We start from the raw sequence: 23,622 nt of genomic DNA, 5'->3' as shown, positions 1-23,622 counted from the left end.
TTTGCGTGTGGAGGATGGAATGTGGTCAATACCAAAGGCTTGTAAAGTGGATGGATTACTGTTATGGAAGTCCAAATAATGTTTTGCCATAGGGTAATTAACATTACCAGTGCGGATGGCATATTTGTGTTCTGCTAACCTGTCTTGAAGACGTCTTTTTGTTCTTCCAATGTAGAACACTTTACAACTGGGACACTCCAACCTATACATGACAAAAGTAGTTTTACAGTTTATGAAATGATTGATAGTGAACTCTTTCTGAGATGTAAAATCTATAAATGTTTTGGTTTGCATTACATTTGTGCAGTGGTTACACTGGTTACACTTGTAGGACCCTCTAGGTTTGATACCCAACCATGTTTGTTGGGTGTTTGGTTTAAGATGGCTGTGTACCAGTTTATCCTGTAGGGTGGGGCACCTCCTGAAACTGATTAAAGGTGGTTCAGGGAAAACTTGATGAAGTGTATTATCACTTTCAATAATTATATATTATAATTATATTTTTTATAATATGTTTAACATTTTCTGCTTCTGTGCTGTATGTTGTTACAAACGTCACTCTATCTTTTGTTTGTTTTGGGGCCTGTCTTTGTAGGAGGGTTTGTCTGTCCAGATTCTTGGCTCTAGTGTATGCTTTCTGTAGGTTTGTGTTATTATATCCCTGTTCTAGAAAACGTGACAACATTTCTTTAGATTTCATCTCAAATTCCTGTTCCTGGTCATATATTCTCCGCACATGCTGAAACTGTCCATAGGGAATATTTTCTTTAAGTCTCTTGGGGTGGAAACTTCTGGCATGTAGTGTGGTATTTTTGTCTGTTGGTTTCCTATACATAGATGTATGCAAATTTCCTTGATTATCTTTACAAATCTCAAGATCTAAAAAATGTATGCTCTCCTTGCTGTAATCTAAAGACAGCTTGATGTTAGGGTTAATACTGTTCAAAAAAGTGTGGAAGGCAAGTAGCTCTTCCTCTGACCCCGACCAAAGCACACAAACATCATCAATGTACCGACCCCACCAGATAATCAATCAATCAATCAATCAACCAATCAATCAATTTTATTTATAAAGCCCAATATCACAAATCACAATTTGCCTCACAGTGCTTTACAGCATACAGCATCCCTCTGTCCTTTGGACTCTTACAGCGGATAAGGAAGAACTCCCCAAAAAAAAACCCTTTAACGGGGGAAAAAAACGGTAGAAACCTCAGGAAGAGCAACTGAGGAGGGATCCCTCTTCCAGGATGGACAGACGTGCAATAGATGTCCTGCAAAACAGATCAGCATAATAAATTAACAGTAATCCATATGACATAATGAGAGAGAGAGAGGGAGAGAGGGAGAGAGATATGCAGGACAGACGGTAATGACAGTAGCTTACAACAACATTAATGAAAGTAATAATATTATAGTTATAGTTCTGGCTACTGTGGTACAATATGTTGAAAGTATATATTAATATCTGGCAGTATACATGTGTGACAATAATCAGATAAAGAGTCTCTGAGTTGTTTGGGGCCAAGAACAATAACTTCAGTAATGTGTTTCAGGAACCTATTTCTTTGCTGGTCAAATATAAAATCTTCCTCCCATTTTCCCAGATACAGGCCTGCATAAGAGGGACTATAACAAGCTACTGTAGCAATACTACATGCTTCCAAAAGTACATAAATGTGTGACCAACCCCCCAGGCAGACCTGTGATATCAGGCAATGATAGCCTCACTGAACCAGTGTCAAAGTATATTGACTATTTCATCAAGTCATTTCTACCTTCTCTTCCAGCTTATGTTCAAGACACAATTGACGTCCTGAACAGACTCAAATAACTGGAAAACATAGGCACAGAGACTCTTCTAGCCACTGTGGATGTTGAATCATTATACACCACCATAGAACATGAACAGGGCCTGGCAGCCCTTAAATACTGTGGGGTATTTATCTGGTGGGTTCGGTACATTGATGATGTTTGTGTGCTTTGGTTGGGGTCAGAGGAAGTGCTACTTGCCTTCCACACTTTTTTGAACAGTATTAACCCTAACATCAAGCTGTCTTTAGATTACAGCAAGGAGAGTATACATTTTTTAGATCTTGAGATTTGTAAAGATAATCAAGGGAATTTGCATACATCTATATATAGGAAACCAACAGACAAAAATACCACACTACATGCCAGAAGTTTCCACCCCAAGAGACGTAAAGAAAATATTCCCTATGGACAGTTTCAGGCCCCAAAACAAACAAAAGATAGAGTGACGTTTGTAACAACATACAGCACAGAAGCAGAAAATGTTAAACATATTATAAAAAGAAATTGGGGCATTATTGAAAGTGATAATACACTTCGTCAAGTTTTCCCTGAACCACCTTTAATCAGTTTCAGGAGGTGCCCCACCCTACAGGATAAACTGGTACACAGCCATCTTAAACCAAACACCCAACAAACATGGCCACGCCCTCTACAGGGGTTGGCTGATTTCCACACTCTCTCTGTGTCACTGGGACCAGGTGGAAGATTTTCATTGGTGGAACACCACTACAAAAGAATAAGGTGTTTCCTCATAACTCTGTTTGACTCCCTGATGTAGGCTATATGCCGAAACGCGTCGGAGTTTGGTTTTTAATGTCACTGTGACAATGCCATGTGAATAAAGGCATTTTATAGATTTAAGGAGAGTGCCTTGGACTTTTCTGTGTTTTTTGTAGGCTGAGGTTAATTGAATTCCTGTGAAATGACTTTATGTAATCTCCTTTATTCTCAGATGAAGCTATAATGGGATGTTGAGTCTCATAAATGAGCCAGTTACACCGCGGAATCTTTGAATATATGAAAAGTATTCATAAATCATTGCATCATGTATCTGCATAGATTTATTTCTTATTAACACTGAAAAACCTGCAGTTCTGTGGAATTCCTCTTTTTTTAAAGATTATTTCTTGGGCTTTTGTTGTCTTTATGGGCAAAACAGCATCATGTTAACGGGAGAGAGGGAACAACAGGCACGGGAGGCTGCAGGCTGGGTTTGAACCCACGGCTGCTGCATCAAGGACTGAGCATCAGATCACGGAGCGCCCGCTCTTTCCACAAAGCCACTGAAGCTCTGTGGCAGTTACTTTGATAATCGCTTCTGATTTGTGCCCAGGGAACGCCACAAAAACAGGCAAAAGTCCTTTCAGAGCCAGAGTCACTTTTCTTACAGCCTGACAAACTGCTGCCCCGCTTATGTGTTCAGTGTCCCCGATGTTATAAAGAAAACTGCCGCTGCCAAAGAATCAAAGGGCAATGCATAAAATTTGCTCCGATGATAATGTAAATCCACAATATGTAATATTTGATATATCTGGGTGGAACAGATTGTTAATAAATGTTAGAGTGTGAGGTGAAATTGTGTTTTTCATACAGACACTCCTGCGACGAGACATCCAAACTGGGTCTAATTACCTTCCCCTTACGCAACAGCCTGTGAATAAACTGTGCCACAACGTCCACGACTTTATTCACAAAAGGCCACGCCATGTTTCTCCTCCTGCTACATGATCAGTCTCAGGCATAGATGGAGTAAGTTGCCATAGTAACTGACTCAGGGTTTTTCTGAGCTGGCTTTGTAAAATGGAAAACTCTGAGTTTCCCTCATCTCAGGCTCAGCATACTCAGAGTTTTTACTAATCTTGCTTTCTGAAATAGGGCCCAGGCGGAGCTGGACTATCTGTGCAACCAGATTGAGCTGCAGGTACCTCCTCATGCTGTCAGTAGTGACAAGGACACTAGCAGAACACAAAACTAGAGAAGAATCAGTTAGGAAGGATAAGGAGAGAGCAATTGTCAGTGGCCACCACATGTAAAACCATTCCTTTTTTGGGGGTTGTCTTGCCTTTGCCTCTCTGTTGCACCTGTTGTCACTTTCATTTGCACCAAAGCAGGTGAAACTGATTTATAATCAGTTGTGCTTCCTAAATGGACAGATTGATATCCCTGACGTTTGGTGTTATAGTGTGACCATTAAGTTTTCCATTAATTTCTGTGAGCAGTGTATGTTGGCCTGCATTGGTAAATATATGTATTTCCACCTTTCCACCTTTGTTTCCTTAAGAATAATGATAACAGTAGCTAATGATAATAAAACACTCTTGTCCTTCAAAGGTTAGGGTCATTTGTAAATTGCATCTCTGGCTCGAGTCTTTACTGCAAGGAGTCTATTTGGAGTTCTATTGGTTTGTTAGGAAGGTTCTGCTGTCATCTAAGTTCAGCTCATTAAGCTTTCCCCCAATTTGAACCCCACCCTTGTGTATTGCTGCAGGGGCTGTGGCTTTGTTCAGTTCCCAGACGAGCGGCTGCAGAAGCGGGCGTTAGAGGAGTGTCAGGGTGCTGTGGGATTGGGTGGTAAACCTCTGAGACTGAGCCTGGCTGCTAACAAGTAAGTTCTTCTTAAAGTCTTCACTCCTTTTCAGTAAGCCCATGTATTTGTGCCAAATGATTGGTTAAGTTCAGCAGGGTGTCTATTGTTCCCTCTGGAGTTTAAGGAACAGGCAGCAGCAGCCATCAGAGCACAGATCGTGGCAGTCCAACTCAGCGTACAGACACAGCTACGACCAGTACAATCAGTACCAGCAGCAGGCCTATCCTGGGTATTACTCCTCCTGGGGCTATGATCAGACTGTAGGAGGTTATGGCTACAGCTATCAGCAGTATGATTACACACAGCATCCCCCACCACAGGTAAGCTCTCCCTCTGTTAAACAGCCAGTGCTGACAGCTGTCAGTTAGTCATTGTTAACAGATATGAATCATGTTAACATGTTTTTTCTCTATAGGAAAGTGAAGCTGTACAGGATGATGGACTTGAAGGTTGGTATTGGGATTAGGGTCTGCAAATTGTTATTTTCATTACTGACTTATATATCAATTAGATTTGATTGTTGCGTCTGTTTAGTCCCAAGGTGATATCTTAAAATTTGTCACTGTAAATCTCAAAGGTATAAATAAGCTTATGTTAAGCAGTACATTTGACTGTAGTTCTTTATGTAGTACAGTTTTGTATTTGGCAATGAGAGCAATGGCATTTAATAACTGATGTCTTTCAAAGCCAATACAGCATACAACCCCGATTAAGGATTTATGTCAAAGGATAAAGGCTTAAAGTCCGGGTAAATCAAAATCAGTGATTTCTGTCTAAACACATTCAACATGTTCGAAAATGCCTGTTGTGCGAAAAGACTGGGAGCTTTACAGCAGAGTTAGACAAACTGATTTTCACCATTTCTCTGTCCAGGATTTTTTGGGCAGGACTGAAATCATGGCTTGATGACCCCCTTTCCTTCCTTTATTATTACTAAGTTACTACTAACATAAGATTATCTGGCATTAGAGTCATTTTGTTGTACAGACTGGCGAGTAAGTGCTGTTCCACAAGCTCTCTTAGCTCTCTCAGTCAAATACATACATGAATAAACCTGTTTAAATGTTACAATCATATAAACACAAGCAAAGTAACCATCGCTAACATACTTCTTAGTCTCCCTGGCCAAATCAGCTACCTGGCCCACTGGCAGTTAATGGTCGTCGTGGAACGGCACGCATTCTTTGGCTCAGGGAGTGTGCTGTGCTACTGAATAAACAAGAGTATGTAGCTGCACAGCGGCTTGTTCTTTGTCATATATATATATATATATATATATATATATATATATATATATATATATATATAAGGGCTGCAACTAACGATTATTTTCATTGTCGACTAATCTGTCGATTATTTCTTCGATTAGTCGACTAATCATTTTATCGAAAAATGTGTTAAAATGTTGAAAAATATCGGTCCGTCTCTCCCAAACCTCAAAATTATGTCATCTAATGTCTTGTTTCGTACTCACGCCAAAGGGTTTTAGTTCATCGTCATGGGAGAGTGTGTAAAGCTGCCAGTATTTCAACATAAGAAGCTGCAAAGCTGTAAAGCTGCAGTATTTTGGGGTACTTTTATAGTACTTTTCTATGAAGGTCAAAACCGATTAGTCAATTACTAAAATAGTCACCGATTATTTTAATAGTCGATTAGTCATCGATTAGTCGACTAATCGTTGCAGCCCTAGTACATATATATATATATATATATATATATATATATATATATATATATATATATATATATATATATATATATATATATATATACACACACATATATATAAATATATATATATATACACACATATATATAAATATATATATATACAGTACAGGCCAAAAGTTTGGACACACCTTCTCATTCAATGCGTTTTCTTTATTTTCATGACTATTTACATTGTAGATTCTCACTGAAGGCATCAAAACTATGAATGAACACATGTGGAGTTATGTACTTAACAAAAAAAGGTGAAATAACTGAAAACATGTTTTATATTCTAGTTTCTTCAAAATAGCCACCCTTTGCTCTGATTACTGCTTTGCACACTCTTGGCATTCTCTCCATGAGCTTCAAGAGGTAGTCACCTGAAATGGTTTCCACTTCACAGGTGTGCCTTATCAGGGTTAATTAGTGGAATTTCTTGCTTTATCAATGGGGTTGGGACCATCAGTTGTGTTGTGCAGAAGTCAGGTTAATACACAGCCGACAGCCCTATTGGACAACTGTTAAAATTCATATTATGGCAAGAACCAATCAGCTAACTAAAGAAAAACGAGTGGCCATCATTACTTTAAGAAATGAAGGTCAGTCAGTCCGGAAAATTGCAAAAACTTTAAATGTGTCCCCAAGTGGAGTCGCAAAAACCATCAAGCGCTACAAGGAAACTGGCACACATGAGGACCGACCCAGGAAAGGAAGACCAAGAGTCACCTCTGCTTCTGAGGATAAGTTCATCCGAGTCACCAGCCTCAGAAATCGCAAGTTAACAGCAGCTCAGATCAGAGACCAGATGAATGCCACACAGAGTTCTAGCAGCAGACCCATCTCTAGAACAACTGTTAAGAGGAGACTGCGCCAATCAGGCCTTCATGGTCAAATAGCTGCTAGGAAACCACTGCTAAGGAGAGGCAACAAGCAGAAGAGATTTGTTTGGGCCAAGAAACACAAGGAATGGACATTAGACCAGTGGAAATCTGTGCTTTGGTCTGATGAGTCCAAATTTGAGATCTTTGGTTCCAACCGCCGTGTCTTTGTGAGACGCAGAAAAGGTGAACGGATGGATTCCACATGCCTGGTTCCCACTGTGAAGCATGGAGGAGGAGGTGTGATGCTGGTGACACTGTTGGGGATTTATTCAAAATTGAAGGCACACTGAACCAGCATGGCTACCACAGCATCCTGCAGCGACATGCCATCCCATCCGGTTTGCGTTTAGTTGGACGATCATTTATTTTTCAACAGGACAATGACCCCAAACACACCTCCAGGCTGTGTAAGGGCTATTTGACCAAGAAGGAGAGTGATGGAGTGCTGCGGCAGATGACCTGGCCTCCACAGTCACCGGACCTGAACCCAATCCAGATGGTTTGGGGTGAGCTGGACCGCAGAGTGAAGGCAAAGGGGCCAACAAGTGCTAAACACCTCTGGGAACTCCTTCAAGACTGTTGGAAAACCATTTCAGGTGACTACCTCTTGAAGCTCATCGAGAGAATGCCAAGAGTGTGCAAAGCAGTAATCAGAGCAAAGGGTGGCTATTTTGAAGAAAGTAGAATATAAAACATGTTTTCAGTTATTTCACCTTTTTTTGTTAAGTACATAACTCCACATGTGTTCATTCATAGTTTTGATGCCTTCAGTGAGAATCTACAATGTAAATAGTCATGAAAATAAAGAAAACGCATTGAATGAGAAGGTGTGTCCAAACTTTTGGCCTGTACTGTATATATATATATTTCTTTTGTTCATGTATCTTATGTGCTTGTGTATTTTTCCATTTTTTTATTATGTCTGCGAAACACTTCGTTATCAACTGTCTCTGTGTTGCAGATCCCAGTCCGAAGCTGGATGTGGTGGAGGCTAACAAAAAGTTCATGGAGCTCAGTGAGGAACTGTATGATGCTCTGATTGAGTGTCATTGGCAACCAGCAGACTTCTCTGCAGAACAGGACTTTATGACATCCAGCCTACCAGAGCCCATTTACTGCTGAAACTGACCACATTGGGGATTTTATTTACAGTTGTCTGGTGAAATTTTGACAGTATGGATTGTTAATATTATTATTTTTGATTTTATTTTCCTTGATTTCAACAACATAAAAAGACATAAAAGTCCAGAGTGGAATACCAAAATAATTGTATGTTGTCCATTTTTATACCCCCATCCCCCATCCCTCATCCTCCCACTCCCATTGGCAATGAAAAAAAAGGTTGTATATATTATCAGATAGCAACATAAGTCAAAATGTAAACATAGGTACACACACACAATCATACAAATATATTTATACATCAGTCACAGTTGTCTAAGTAAGAATCAATTATAAAACATCACACAGTTTTAGTGTTTTCATATATGTCAGAAATGGTTTCCATGTCCTCTTACATTTACCTGTAGAACCACCCAGTGTACACCTTATTTTCTCCAAGTGTAGAAAACTCATAAGATCACTAGCCCACTGGGCATGTGTGGGAGATGCCTCCTGCTTCCACTTAGTAAGTATAAGGCGTCTAGCAATTAAGGAGGCAAAGGCAATAGCATTTGTGTAGTGTCTTTAGAGAGGTATGTTCTCTGGAACTACTCCGAAAATTGGAACTAGTGGGGAAGGGGTAAATTTGACGGCAAAAGCCACAGAAGATTTATTAAATATCGATGTCCAATAATTATTAAGATTTGGACAGGTCCAGAAAGTATGAATGAGGGATCCTGTTACTGTTCTACACCTGTTGCATAAGGGATCTGTCCTTGGATAAATCTTGGCTAACTTTTCTTGGGAAAGATGAAGGTGGTGCAGGACCCTGAACTGTAAGAGGCCATGTCTGGCGCATATTAAGAAAGAGAGAACTGGACTGCCAATTGTGATCTGTGATTTTGGAAACCAAATCATCCTCCCACTGGGATCTAGTAGTGGAGAGAGAGGGAGAATGTAGAGTTGATAATGTAGTATATGTCACTTTGATTACTCCCCTGTTGTGCACATTATTGATAATGGAAACACGATTGGAGTAAACTGGATTGACACTGAATGTAATCCAAACCTTTTCCTACACGACACCCAGATTCTCAGAGAATGATATACCAAAGGATTGCACTTAAAAGTGTTCAAGTGTTCTAATTGAAGAGCTGACCCAAGCAAAGCCGGCAGTGAGGTTTTACCACAGTCAGCCCATTTACATGGACAGTTTAATTCCACTTTCATTTGGAATGAAAGGCCATTCCGATTAAAAGTGGTCATGTAAACGGTCATTCTGATTGAAAAATGGTCATTCCGATTGAAAATTAAATCCGATTTAAGGGGGTGGTTTACTCTGTTTGTCATTCCGCATTAAAGAATTTCTCGCGCTTGTATATGCTCATTCCTCTTTAAGTTCATTCCGGTCTTTCTGAGCATGCTCGTTTCCTTGCCCTTCTGGCGCGATGACGTATATAGCGCGCATAGCAACGGGCTGAGATAGAACAGTCTGACTCGTTGCACTCACCGGTTTCCATACGCCAAAGCACGGTCTTCTATCTGCCTTCTTCTACCTTCTACCTCCTTTCTCCTCCTCAACAGACGAAGCATTAGCAGAACAAGGTTGTTGTCGTACTGCTGCTTCAAGAATAGAATAGAATATACTTTATTGTCCCCTAGGGGAAATTTGTTGTGGACTCGAGTGCATACACTGGCTGCCTTGCAGACAATAAATATACACAAAACAGCAAAGACACAGGAAATGGCAAACATACACACTCAAGACACAAACCAGACAAAATGTGAAAAACAGAACAACACCAAGTTATTGCACAATCCCCAATATTTCCCAACCCAAGTTATTACATGAAGTTAAGTTATTGCACAGTCCCCAGTATTTCCCAGCCTTCAAGAGCTATTTAACAATTTGATGGAATTAGGAATGAATGAGTGTTTGAAACAGTTCAGTTTGCATTTGGGAAGTCTGTACCTTCTGCCAGAAGGCAAGACAAGACATAAGCAAAACAAGCCCGAAAAAGGCACTAGGAACGGCGTCGTCAAGCATCTTGTTATCCGGAGCGAGGACTACAGTGTTTTCTTCTGGTAAATGTAAACACGTAACATCCGCCCCGCCCCCTATCCAATCAGAAACCTTCCCTGCCCCAAACCTTGCACAGACCCGAATATAGGCGATTAAACTGATCTCCCGTGTAAACCCTCATTCGGAATGAATATTTGTCATGTAAACTACCTGGAAAAACATTAATTCCGAATGATTTCATTCAGATTTATTTCATTCTGAATGAGAAGCCATCGTGTAACCGTAGCCAGTATGACGATTCAATATGGAGTCATGTTGGTGCCTCTAAAGATGAAGCACCTAGCCAGTAAAGCATATTTCGTACATTTGCTGCTCAATAGTAGAACTGAAAATTGGGTAGAGCTTGTCCCCCTTGATTGTCTTGTTCTTTGCATGAAATCTTTACGGATCCTTTGGGGCTTGCTGTTCCAAATAAATGTAGAAATATATTTATAATACTTTTTAGGTATACAAAGTGGAATACATTGAAATAAAAATAAGAATTTTGGTAGAATGGTCATTTTCATGACAATGATACGTCCAATTAATTACAGTGTGAGATTATCCCATCTCTGAAAATCTGACTTGGCACGTTCTAGAAGGGGGTAAGATTTTCTTTGTCCTTGTTACCTTGTCATCTGTTTGTAGTTTAATTGCTAATGGTTTGATAAATATAATAAATAGGAGAGGGGAGAGGGGGCATCCCTGTCTAGTCCCACGACAAAGAGAAAAATAGGGGGAGTGCAAAGTGTTTGTTCTGACACAAGCCATGGGTGAACTGTATAGGAGTTTTATCCATTAAAGGTGACATATTATGCTCATTTCTGCTTCCTGACAAGGTTCCCTGATGTCTAAATGGTACGTTAGTAACGTGCTTTGGTCGAAAAAGCTGAAGGATTGAGCACAGCAGGGTTCTTGAAACACCAGTTTCACAGCCCTGCTCCAGATGGCCGGTTTCAGTGCCTTTCCCTTTAAATGCTAATGAGCTACTGCGTGCGCCGCCCAGAGACGGTATTTGCGCCGCCCACCTTTTCCTGCCTGTGGAAGACGTGAGGCCGGCACCGTGTGACCATGGCAACGGCTGAGTTTGTGAAAGAAATGGCTGCTGGACAACAGACTGCGGTGCAACCGTACATGTTCGAGCCGGAGTCCGACCCTGAACAACAAGACGCTCCAGAAGAAAGTCAGCAGCCAAGAATGAACATGGATGTTTCTCAGTGGTTAGTAGTTAAGTTTGTTACCTCGACATTACTTTTATGTTACTGCATAGACTAACGAAAGTTTTACTGGCTTAGTGGCCGTCTTCTCATGTTGTTACAGATCACAACCCCCTTCTCCTGCCTAGAGTGTTTACATCATAAATCTTCGCCAAACCTCGGTTGGCGTTTACTGCTGTTAAGTTGCAGTAACGCGGATGCAATTGAGCACTCGCCCATACTAGAGAAAAGCATAACCCCATATTATTTATTTATTTTAATTTACCTTTATGTAGCCAGGTAAGTCTGTTAAGAACCTGCTCTTATTTGCAGTGACAACCTGTAAATAGCTACTGCCACAATTTTCAACAACTGTAGTTTTCAATGAGCCAGTTGCCTCCCATCACCTCTCTACCAGCAGTATTGTTTTTGAACCAGTTCCAACAGTTTATAAACTTTAAATAAATATTACAAAAGAAACAACGCGACGTGATTGATTAGCTATGTAGTTTCCAATGAATAACACAAATTCTGTTTAAAAACAGGTGTTCCTGTGGCAATTGTGAACAAATGCCTACCGAGCCCGAGAATATCTGCTGTATGGAAATACCACAAGTGTGAACACTGGGCAAACATGGTTGTCATTTTACAGTCTCTCTTTTCTGTTATCCATTGTCACTCACTTACCTTTCATAATTTCTAGGTTACACGAAGACTACAGCAGCTTCCTGAGCCACCATCATGCATGGTGGATCATCCTGGCCTAGAACCTGTCTGCCTGAATGTATTTTCACTGCAGAATGCACTGAACATTTATCGGGCAGACTATGGACCTTTACGTCTGAGGGGAATAGTGCAGTAAGCTTTTAGTCCTATAAATACTATTAATTTATTGCAAAAGTGTTATGATGAAAAGTACATAACTGCTTTCTCTATCTTACATTGCTTATAGTTTATCTTTACTATTTTTTACTTGGTAACATGGTAACACAACTACATATCAAACAATGAAAACACACAGAACAGTTAGTAAAGATGTTTTATTGCAAGAAACATTTGTAAACATACAAAATAAATATCTGAAGTGGAACAGTTGAACTTGCCAGTTGCCATGGATGTGAACATTCAGTGCTGACTTTCTATTGAATTGTGTCCAGCCAATATAGATACCTAGCCTACAGAAGCTTTGTAAGCTGGTGCTGGGGCTTTCTGGGGCGGAGAGTGAGAGTTGTGCTGCCTGCCTGCGTGGTGCTGAGGATTCGTGCAGAGTTCCCTGACGCAGAAGGACAGTATGTTGGGTTCAGACCTGTCCTTGGTTGAACCTTGACACGTAACTGGCTATAACATCCAGCTTGTCGGGTCTTTCATACTGAGCAGAGAGGTCTTCAGGGATTGTAAGTTTCAGCACCTCGTTCACATATGGGGCAGGGTCCTGGAAAACCTTCTCGAAGATCAGGTCCAACAGTGCATCAACGTAGTCTGCAGTGCAATAAACAAAAATTAATGTTTACAAGAAAATTGCACTAGAACCAAAAAGCCTTGTGCTGCAGTGTTGTAAAGTGTCTCTTCTTATTTCTCCTAATTTATACATTCTCCTTATTTATTATTTATTTTGAAAACCATCTAAAAAGAATTCAGATTTTATTTGTGTTTATTTTCAACCTTTTGTGTTATGCTTGTGTGTTCATGTTTATTTTAATTTGTTGGGTTCAAATAAAAGATTTTAAAACTTACGGAATGTTGGCTCTGCTTTCACAGGCTTTGCGGTGCATTCTCCATGTTTAGATTTGGGGAAGTTGACTCTGTACAGCAGCTCTCCACTTGTAGATGTTGCCTGTGGTCGGCCAGTATTTTCATTGTAATGCAGGGCAGCCAGGTAGAGTCTTGGGTGGAAAAATAGTACTTTAAAAATCATAGCAAGCACACTAAACTATAATGAACTAAACAGATAGTGATGTTTTATTCACCTGCATAACATTCCAAGGTAGGGGAAGACAACATTCTTGGGTGCAAACTGCAGAATGACGCTGTGAAATGCCTCCAGCGATGAGGTCTGATAGTGAGGGCTGAGCTTTTCCACATCTTTCAGAATTCTCTTATTAGTCAACGCCTTTTCTAGCCTGCAGAAAGCTGGTGTTCCTGAAAAAACAAAACACATGAATTCAAATGGTTTAAACATCTTTTAGATATATAAAAAAAACACATTTTACACACAATTTTGTGTGTCTATCTACCTGCTGTCAACCATTTGCTCTTGTCTCTCGAGGTGCGCTGCGGATGCAAGCACTGGGGGAAAGCAGGATCTTGATGTGTGTGGATGTCTTGGACATGGTTAAGAATGGAGGTCCACTTAGCCACTCTCTCTGGCCCTGACGTAGAGGAGGCTGCTGTCCAGTACACATGGTTCTTTATGCTGCGAAGCCACTTCTTCAGCTTCGCGCAATCTTTGTTCTGGGCTATCTTGACCAGTTTTTTGGACAGTCCTAATAAAACAATATTTCAGTCACGTTCAGATAAACAGTATATGTTGAAAACAAAACACGTAACCCTAACCCATGTAACACATTAGTAATTATGATACTAGGAAAATATAGTGTGTGAACCTGTGAGCAAGGGCATTTTATCCTGATTTTCACCGTCTAACACACAAACACAGTAACGAATACCTTTTTCCATGTGCCAGACATCGTAGTACTGTGTCACTTTGGCCTCCCTCAGGAACTTCTGGATCTGAGGGTGACGGTCTGTGACAATGCTGTCCAATGCAACACCACGTGCCTCCAAGAGAGCAAGGCTCCTCTTCAGACCTTCTTTCTCCATGTGATAACTTCCACCAACTTCGTTGCTCTGATCAGAAAAACACAAAAACAGAACATAAAAGTCTATTAAACAAAATGATTTTTAAAAGCACTCGTTAAACACAGATTAGTTAACTTGAATACAGATCACACTTTTGAACTCACCTGAACCAGCTGTATGTCAATAATAGTGTTGCTCCTCAGGTCCATCATTGACTAACTGCCAAACTTGGCAGAGTACCCTTCAAAAATAAATGCATCATTTCACAAAAATTACATTTTACATATCACTTTGTTGTACTTCATAGTAACCACTTTTCTAAACAAAAAAATTAGAGTAAAATGTATCAGAGAATCTTGTATACCTGGTGAGTCAGCCCTTAGGTCACCACCCAGGATAACACTCTCCTGCTGACTAAGCTGCTCCATCATGGCGTCCTGCACAGTCTTCCACGTGTGTATGATGGCAGGCTCTATGTACGTCCGTGCATGACGGCGAAAAGTGTCATACTGAAACATCTTCAGCTGCATTGCCCGGAAGATCTGAGGACAGACAGACAAGATGTGTCATAAGTACTGCTCTATACAACATTTAGCAATATGATATGCAAAACAAATAAAATTACATAGTGAAGTCTTAATCCATTACCTTTTCAAGTTTGAAGAAAGATGCAACTGTGGTGTATACGGCAGCTGAAAGCTGGAGGTTTCCTGCAGGTGTGCTTCCCAGAATTGGCTGGCTGTTCCATTTTCTGAAGAACTGACAATGTGGGCATGTCTGTTCTACAGAGAGGAACGTGCCTATCCTTCTTGTCTGCACGTCTAAAACACGCTGACAGACAGGGCACACCTCAAACAGCTCCATCAGACACTTTTCATAGACAATATATGCTGGTGTCTTATGAACAGGGCAGGAAGGCTCCAGTCTAGTAGAAAAACAAAAATTGCAAAGATAAATTAGTAACTCCCATACTACTTGAAACAAATAATGTAAAAAAAAAAAAAAGTAAATTCTGAGGTTATTTACTCACGTCACATCTGCTGACTCAGACAAAACTGTGACAGAGTCCTCAGGATCATACAAAGAATCCTTGGGGTCGGGAATGTCCATGGATGAACTGCCCTCCAATGGATTCTCCTCTTCCTCCTCCTCCAGTTCCAAGCGAGCCCTTTTGCGTGGTCTCTTTATTGGGGTTGATGATAAGAATGGTTGAGAAGTTGAGAAGGCAATGGTTGAGATGCCAACTCCAACATCAGCACAGGACACTGATTTCTGTGTGCCTTTGATAGATGAAAACAGAATTTTCATTAGCCAATCCATATTCATAACAGAGTAAAACAAAAATTACATATTACAGTAACATAGTGACTAACATTACATCATATGCTTTTGTTCAACAAACCTGTGCTTCTGAAGTGAGGCTGGAGAGTTCTCATGGAAAGCTGTGTGCCAACTGTGCATGTCACTGGTTGGTCTGTCTGGCAGGCAACATGATGCACCACAGGCTGCTGTACAGATGTGCTTGGCTAAACACAAAAGGAGATAATATGTTATGTGTCTGTTTTCTCATGTTACATGAAACAAAGCTATGTAGACAGAAATGATGATTAAAAAATCAATTTGATAAGGCAAAATCTGGCAAATCATAATCCGAGCAAACCCACGCAAATCCCTCATTTCACATTAGATTTAGTAAGTGAGCAATACACATTTGCGAAGCAACTTTTCTGTGTCCGTGCCTGCATATAACTAACGTTAATCGTAGCACAACACAGCAGACATGTGGCAGGTAACCCCTGTCTCCGGCTCCAAAACAAAGTAGTGATTGCTTTACTGCAGATAACGTTTTGGTACTCTCAGATCGGGTCTCTCATGCCAGCAGCTAACACTACACACGTAGTTACATGCATACCAACACAAAGGAAGTCGTTCGACTGCCAACGTGCTCCTGGACATCTAACACACTGTCCTTTAGCACAACATGCTAATTAATTAACGTAGCTCACTGGCCGTGAATAACAGACCATTTCATGCCGTCCTCTCTGCGTGTTCACGGCGGAACAATAGCTCACCGTCCGTGAACAACTGAGACCATTTCATACAGTCTGCTCGGCCGTGAGCATGTGGAGGAGACGGTCTCCCATGCATGATCACGTCGGAACAGCAGCACTAACAACTGAAAAATTGTTCGCGGACGGTGAGCTAGCTAGCAGCTAGCGCTAGCTAGCGCCAGCTAGCATGTTCACGGCCGCGCAGTGGTTCACCGGCCGGTTAGAAGCCATCAAATCTCAATATCCTAATTCATTTTAAGAGTGCTGATATGACAAATTAACGTTTGGCAACATTAACATTACCGTGAATCCTATGGCCAGTAAGCCCAACGTTGTAACGTTAGTTCAGCCTCATATTTACATCGACGGTTAGCGTTAGCTCATGTGCTAAACAGCCAAAGTAACACAAACTACACTGTTTTTTTAATACTTACAGTTCCTTCATCTGTGGCGTCGCCACGGACAGGGTAGGTATGGATCCATCTTTTAGGAACAATCTCGTTGCCAGTCCAGCCTTATACTGACCCTCGTTGCTGAAACAGTCCGGCGTGAAGTGATTGGCACAGACAAAAACGCTTTTGCTCACTGAAGCTGGGACGTTTCCCTGAAAAATAAAATTTAGCCACTTCGCTCTGATATCCTCTTTGGCAGGGAGGCGATGTAGGGAAACATGAGTATCCGTGCATCCGACGACAGAGCAGGAGTGCTTGGCTTTCGGGTTGTACATGGTAGCGGTCAGGCTGTCATGGCGGATCCTCGTTCAGGTAGCCGGCGTAATATGGGAGGAGATACCCAGCGTGAGGGTGGGAGTATTCATATCACTCAGATTTCACCCGGACTGTTACGTAACAGTGCGGGTGAAATCTAAATGGCTCTTCTAGAGACACATTCCCTGACTCAGCAAGTTTACAAAACATTGACTTAGTGGTCGAAAATCATTCTTAAGGGGTGGGGAGGCACTCCGGATATGCAAATATACATACTAAAGCAACGAAAAAGTGAGTTTTGCGTAATATGTCCCCTTTAAAATAATTAAACTCAACGTTCCATATAAACATGTAATATTTTTAAGCCATAGGTAAATAATATCATTAATTCAGTGGTAACAAGTGTTGTGATATACTCCCGTAGTGTTTCAACCACTGTGCAATGTTTTGGTCTTGTACAATTAAGTTTATGAATGTAACATTCAAAGACAAGCTGAAATAGCATTTTTAAGCTGTCTAGCCTCTATAGTGTGACTGTGACATAGTTCCAAGTTAAACATAATAGTAGTAGTGAAGTAGTAGTCCTATTTTAGTCTGTCATCCCAAGGCATACATATAAACAGGAATTAAATTATGAGATAATAACACTCTTATGTAAACATTAAAAGAATACACCATACGTAGCATTAGGTATTTAATAAAGGCTCGGGCAGAAGTATGTGCGCCTGTCCTACATTATCTTCTTATGGAACAGTTGAGAAAACTAATAAAAGCTAACACATCCTATTAACGTTACCCTTAGTTAACGCCGTCAGGTTCGGATGATAAAATCTAAATAAAACCCGTTAGTAATCATCCCAACTATATGTGATTTGTCTGTGATTCATTAATCAAACAGGGACATCACAAATGTCAGGTGCAAAACGGTGCTAAACCTCCACAGCTGGCGACGTCAAGCTAACGAACTAGCAGGCAATGACTGAAAACCGATCATAATTCCTGACTCAAAAAAACCATAATTACATTGTGAACATACAAAAAAAATTGATATCTACATAATAAAGGACCTCCATATAATAAACACACCTAATGACTTAAAATTGGTCGATATTTCATCACCTTACCTCAGGAGTTTCTCGTCATGCTGCCATTGAAATAAACGGGGTCCGACCCCACGGGAGGAATGTTTGGAACTATAGAGGGCTCCATAACCCGGAAGTTCTGTCCGCCATGTTTTACAACGGAGTCCTATGGGAGTGTCGCCACTCTGTTCTTATCTATCGCTCTGGGTGAGAGGCCACAAATAACACCACCCAGCCTCATTTTCTCAGCCAGCCAGGAGGCTACTGCATCCTCGTCACCCTCTGCCACTGCATCCACCACTGGCACTGAACCCTCCACCCCTGGCACTGAACCCTCCACCCCTGGCACTAAACCCTCCACCTCCACCTCTGCGCGACCCTCCACCTCGGCCACTGCACGACCCTCCATCTCTGCACGACCCTCCACCTCTACTGCAAGATCAACCACCACCCCTGAGAGCCAGGAGGAGGAGGCATGGATGCCCAGGAGGAAGAGGAGGAGGCCAGATGTTGCCGAGATACTGCAAGAGGTGGATGAGAGACTGGAGGAGCAAGAGAGGCAGTCACAAGAAAGAGGAGAGAGAAGGTGGAGAGAGCAGTTAGAGAGAGAGGACAGACGAGAGAGGGAGAGAATTGAAAGAGAGGAAAGAAAAGAGAGGAAAGAGAAGAGAGAAGGGACCAGGAAGCAAGAGAGAGAGAAGAGCGCTAGCTTAAACTTCTTGAGATGCTCACAAAAAAGTAATTTCTGTTTGGTTTGGTTTTGTGCCTCTTTTTGAGTTAGGAGATGTTTAAATGATTTTATTTATTTATATATTTTGTTTAAGTGAATTTATATTTATTAGTATATACAGTAGCACAGGATCAGTTTTTTGTTTTTGATATTTTGTGGAAATCCTTTATTAAATTAAATTGTTTCTATGAAAACACACTTTGAAAATCACAAGTTGTGTGGAATGTTGATTTCGTCTTTGACTGTGTAGAAAAGGTTGGTGTTCTTAAGTTTGTGCATCTCTGTGTATTGACTTTGTATTTTATACTTCAGGTTTGATTTGATCATGCTCAAGAATCACACAACAATTTCAGGTACATTTGAGTCAAAAAGTTGTTTATTGAATCCAAACAGAAAATAAACCAAAATAATTATACAAAATTAAAAATTTGCTGAGGTACATAGCAATACAAAACCCAATATATGTAAATTAAATTAACCTATAACTAGAACCTAAACTATTACTTAAACTTAAACACCAACGTGCCCATCATTCTGCAGTTTATGGATGAACAGTTAACGTGAACCTCAACCTTTGTCTCTCTCGTCTCTCTTTTCCTGCCCTAACTGCTGCCATAGACCCATGACTGGCCAAAGGACATTGAAATGTGTGTGTGTTATGAATATTGTATAGTACCATAAGTAGACACATGATACTATACAATATTCCGTTGTATTACCCTATGTATGTACATGTGTGTGTATGTATGTATGCAAACACACACATATATATACATAGGGTAATGGAACATAATGTTGTATAGTAAGTGTCTACTTATGGCACTATACAATATTCAGAAGTAGTCTGTCCGCAGGTTGTCCCCTGATGCTGCTTCTGAACAGGGCGACTGTCCATCTTCCTCATCGGCAGGCTCGGCCTCAAACAGGTCACCATTGTCCATGTGGATGTTATGGAGGATGGCACAACAAGCGATGACCTCCGGTGCAAATCTTGGCTTCACCTCAAGGGCCTTGAAGAAGATGGACCGCCAATGGGCCTTCATCATCCCAAAAGCTCATTCGATGATGTTCCAGGCCTTTGCATGCATGCTGTTGAACCGGGCCTGCACAGGGTTCACCACAGGTTCCCGGTAGGGCATTATGAGGCAGATGGAGGCAGCCAAGGAAGGGTAGTCTCCATCACCCAAGATGCACCATCCCTCTGGTGGGTAGAGCTGCCTGTAATACACGGGGCTGTTTCGCAGTACACGGACATCATGGACCAAGCCAGGGAAGCTCACGAAGATATCAAGGAACTTCCCCTCGTGGTCACAGATGGCCTGCAACTGGATAGAGTGAAACAGCTTCCTGTTCAGGTAGTCCTGTTCGTCAACAGTGGGTGGTTTTATGCGCACATGGCAGCCATCAATTGCCCCAACCACTGTGCTCAATGCTGGACATCCAGCAAGGCGGCTGAAGCCAGCACTGATGTTCTCCAGCTGGTCAGGGTTGGGGAAGCGGATGGTGCGGCCCAGGATGCCCATGACAGCCTTGCTGACCCTGTGCACTATGTCATGCACAGTGGACTTTGGGATGTCACAGGCTGCAGACACGACTCTGTACGGAGCAGCATGGGCCAGCCAGCAGACAAACACCAGCACCTCAATGTCCTTTGGCCAGCCTTGGGTTACACTGAAGTTGAGGGCAGCAGTCAAAGCAGCAAGGGATCGACAAGAGAGACGAAGGTTGGGGCGCAGGTCAACTGTGTCATCCAAGAACTGCCGAATGATGGGCACGTTGGTGTTTAGTTGGCAGTATGTACCACAGGGTCCACCCTGAAATGTGAACAAAAAGGAATAATTTAATTACATTAAATTAATAATTTAAAGTGATTGTGTGTGCTTGTCATATGGGCTACAGTGAATTGAAACCACTGGCCTACTGTGACCTCAAATGCTTGAACACAACCTAAAATACTAGTACTGTTTTTTTGTGTGAAAGAAGACACATAATACACAGTTACATACATACGTACAAATAAAGACATATGACATACAGCAAAGACTAGTGACAGTAGTGACAGTGTGTGTGTGTGTGTGTGTGTGTGTGTACAAAAACCACAATAATAATGGTGACATAAAACAAATAACAATAATAAAATAAGTAATGATAATAATAAATACTAGTACTGTTAAAACAAATGATAATAAAGTTTGGCATAATGAAAGTACATCATGGCAGAGCAGTTTTATTGGATGTCATTGTACTGTGTGAGGTGACAGGTGTTCAAAGTGACTCAGCCTACACACATGACAGAATGTGCTGGTGGAAATGCTGTATCTAGATATTGATATTCAATGAACTAATCACTTGACTGACACATGATGTTAGTGTTGTGACACTTATGAGAAGTGATGATGGTTGTCATCACCTTAACAGGTTGGATTATTTCAGAAACAATATGAAGGATCTTCAAAGTGCAAAGTTTAAGTTTTGAATTTAAGTGAATTAATTATTATGTGCAAAAGGAGGCATCTGCAAGCTCTGGCTCGCCTACGCCTCGCATTTTGCATGTTGAGAAGCATGAGAGAGCTTGCAGCCATGTTGCTGGTGGGTAAAGGATGGCCAGCTTCATTTTTGGGTAATTTCAATAGTCACAGGTGCGTTCGGATTTTGGTGCAGTACCTCAGCCAAGCCAGCAGATGGGCTGCTTTCGTAGGCACTCCATCTGCTGGCAGATGTGCAGTACCTCTGCTCTGCCAGCGGATGGAGTGTTTTCCCTCCAATCTTTTAGTATGTCCGAATGGACCCAACTTGTTTAGTAGATAGGAGTAGTATCTAGTGGTAGTACGTAGTAGTAGTATGCAGTATGCCAGTGGGCCTTTTGGACGCAGCCTCTCTCTTGGCTCGTACGGGTTGTCGGCTATTCCTCTGGCTCCAAACATCCCCTCGTTCCACAGTCCCCCTGAACCTGGCGTCTCCTCAGCCTGACGTCGCAGTCTGTACGCACCGTGTCTCTTTCTCTGGCAGTGTTGGCTCACTCCGCGTCTCCCTTGTCATTCCACACACCTGTTCTGCATCCGCCGTTTTTCTTGTCGTTGGACAAGTCTTTCGGGGCCATTCTGAGTACCTACCCCAAGGCAGGGACTTGTTTAGCCCCTGTAAAAGCTCCGGAACTCTGTCCTTTGGGGGTGGTTCCTGCGGTGGAGACACGCACCAACGGCCCCAGCCCTGTAAAATTACCCTGAAGTTCCTGCAATGGAAACGGGCCTCTTTTCAACTACAGAATCAATAAGGGTAAGGCATATAATTAGTTACACACAGGGTATAATAATCTAGCTATGTTTTCGACTGCATCCTTCTAGTGTAGGCCTATCGCTCAATGTAACAGGTTAGTAACAGGTTGTAACAACATTACTTGACAACTGAAATCATGCCCATACACGTGTATTACATGCCTTACCCTTATTGATCCCGTAGTTGAAATTGTCTAGGAGCAGGAGCACGGATGCAAAATACATCCATGAGCAGGAGTCACCATGGATGCCGGGGTCACTTGCAGGTGCCAGGTGGGAGCTTCTTGCGAGATTTTGAAGTATCTCGTCTCCTCATTCAGGAAAAAAAATTACCCCGAAAAACAAAAAAATACTCAGAAAATATTACTCTGAAAAACAGGGGAAAAAATACTCAGAAAAACAGAATAAATTACACCAAAAAAACAGAAAAATAAATAAATTACTCAGAAAAACTGAAAAAATTACTCTGAAAAACAGGACTTTTTTTATTTGTCAAGTGAATGCAATACGTTTCCGTACATTACTGTATGTATTGGCTTAAAGCTACTGTTAGCTGCTGATATCTGTCATCTTGAGCAAGAAATTCATAATTCTCATCTCACTTTTACTTAAATAGTTAATATATTTATAATTTAATTTAATTTTCATTCATTTTGTGAAGCACTATGGCCTAAGCTCTACATCTGTAACTTGATAACTTTGTTATTTAGGAAAGCTATCTGTAGGTGAGTTGAGTTTTTGTTTCGCTGACTACCTTTTTTTTTAGTTATTATTTGGTTTTCTAGTATTCTTTTGTTTGAGCACTGTAAATAGAGCACTTTTGCCCATGAGTATATATTGTTTGCTGTTTTTGGCATTGCTCTACTCTGAAGTCAATGTCAGGATCCTTATACAATCAGTAAAGTGCACTCAGAAGTCCGCTCTACAGAGTATGTAAATGTGTCATGTGTCATAGGTGAGACTGACCATACACTGTAAAAATAATGGACATAGCTACTGTGATGTCACCAATTTGTTTGTGGACTCCCATTTTGAAGCCTTGACTTTGGCATTTTGGCCGACTCAGTTTTGGATTTTTGTAGCCATAAGTGATCATGTTTGGGTGAGAGGCTGGAGCTGTGGAGGATCAAGGGGTGGATCTGATTGAGAAACCAAGAACACTATCGGCAGACAGTCTGTCAATGAAAGCAGCCTGCCCTTAACTTTAAGCCTTAACAACATTTAAACAGGCAAGTTGTGTATCCATCTGCCACATGACTGTCATGAAGAAGGAAATTACTTAAAGTAACCAAAGTTGGTTTTTGTACCAGGCTGCAAACATGTTTATTTCTACTGTAAAGTTGGGTATTTTCACATGGAGGTCTATGGGGACTGACTGGCTTATAGAGCCAGCCTCAAGTAGCCATTCAAAGACCTGCAGGCAGCTGAAGAATATTCCTGCTTATCCAACTGGGCCTGTCAGAAATTACAATTGCTCAAGGCACATCTACAGGGAACTATGCTAATGATGAAGTCACAGCTTACCCCAGCCAAACAGTCTCACTTTTTACACATGGAAACAATTGATAGTTATTAGACTGTAGCCCCTTTTACACTGCAAGATTTTTGGGAATGTTGGGTTGTTTT

General features: G+C 41.2%; 1 protein-coding gene and 1 pseudogene across 6 annotated transcripts in view; one reads left to right on the top strand and one right to left on the bottom strand.

The window, feature by feature from the left end:
- The window catches only part of LOC117263743 (tRNA selenocysteine 1-associated protein 1-like), a 33,778-nt gene extending 25,521 nt beyond the window's left edge, over positions 1–8,257 (top strand). For all 5 annotated transcript variants that reach the window (XM_078176123.1, XM_033637364.2, XM_078176124.1 and 2 more), the window contains 4 exons: positions 4,304–4,420; positions 4,521–4,722; positions 4,818–4,851; positions 7,955–8,257. In XM_078176123.1, coding sequence (XP_078032249.1) covers positions 4,304–4,420; positions 4,521–4,722; positions 4,818–4,851; positions 7,955–8,115 — 514 coding nt within the window. In that variant the 3' untranslated portion in view covers positions 8,116–8,257. The remainder of the gene's footprint in view (positions 1–4,303; positions 4,421–4,520; positions 4,723–4,817; positions 4,852–7,954) is intronic.
- Positions 8,258–12,377: 4,120 nt separating this feature from the next.
- LOC117263718 (uncharacterized) lies at positions 12,378–18,367 on the bottom strand (annotated as a pseudogene). The gene is made up of 11 exons (XR_013493670.1): positions 16,637–18,367; positions 15,554–15,677; positions 15,182–15,431; positions 14,800–15,076; positions 14,516–14,693; positions 14,316–14,392; positions 14,019–14,199; positions 13,587–13,835; positions 13,320–13,491; positions 13,087–13,235; positions 12,378–12,831 (listed from the first exon to the last, which is right to left on the bottom strand). The product of XR_013493670.1 is annotated as an uncharacterized LOC117263718 (transcript).
- Between the last annotated feature and the right edge of the window lie 5,255 nt (positions 18,368–23,622).

This window comes from Epinephelus lanceolatus, chromosome 16 (assembly GCF_041903045.1).
Source record: "Epinephelus lanceolatus isolate andai-2023 chromosome 16, ASM4190304v1, whole genome shotgun sequence".
Taxonomy (NCBI): Eukaryota; Metazoa; Chordata; class Actinopteri; order Perciformes; family Serranidae; genus Epinephelus; species Epinephelus lanceolatus.
This window is presented reverse-complemented; position numbering and strand designations above follow the sequence as displayed.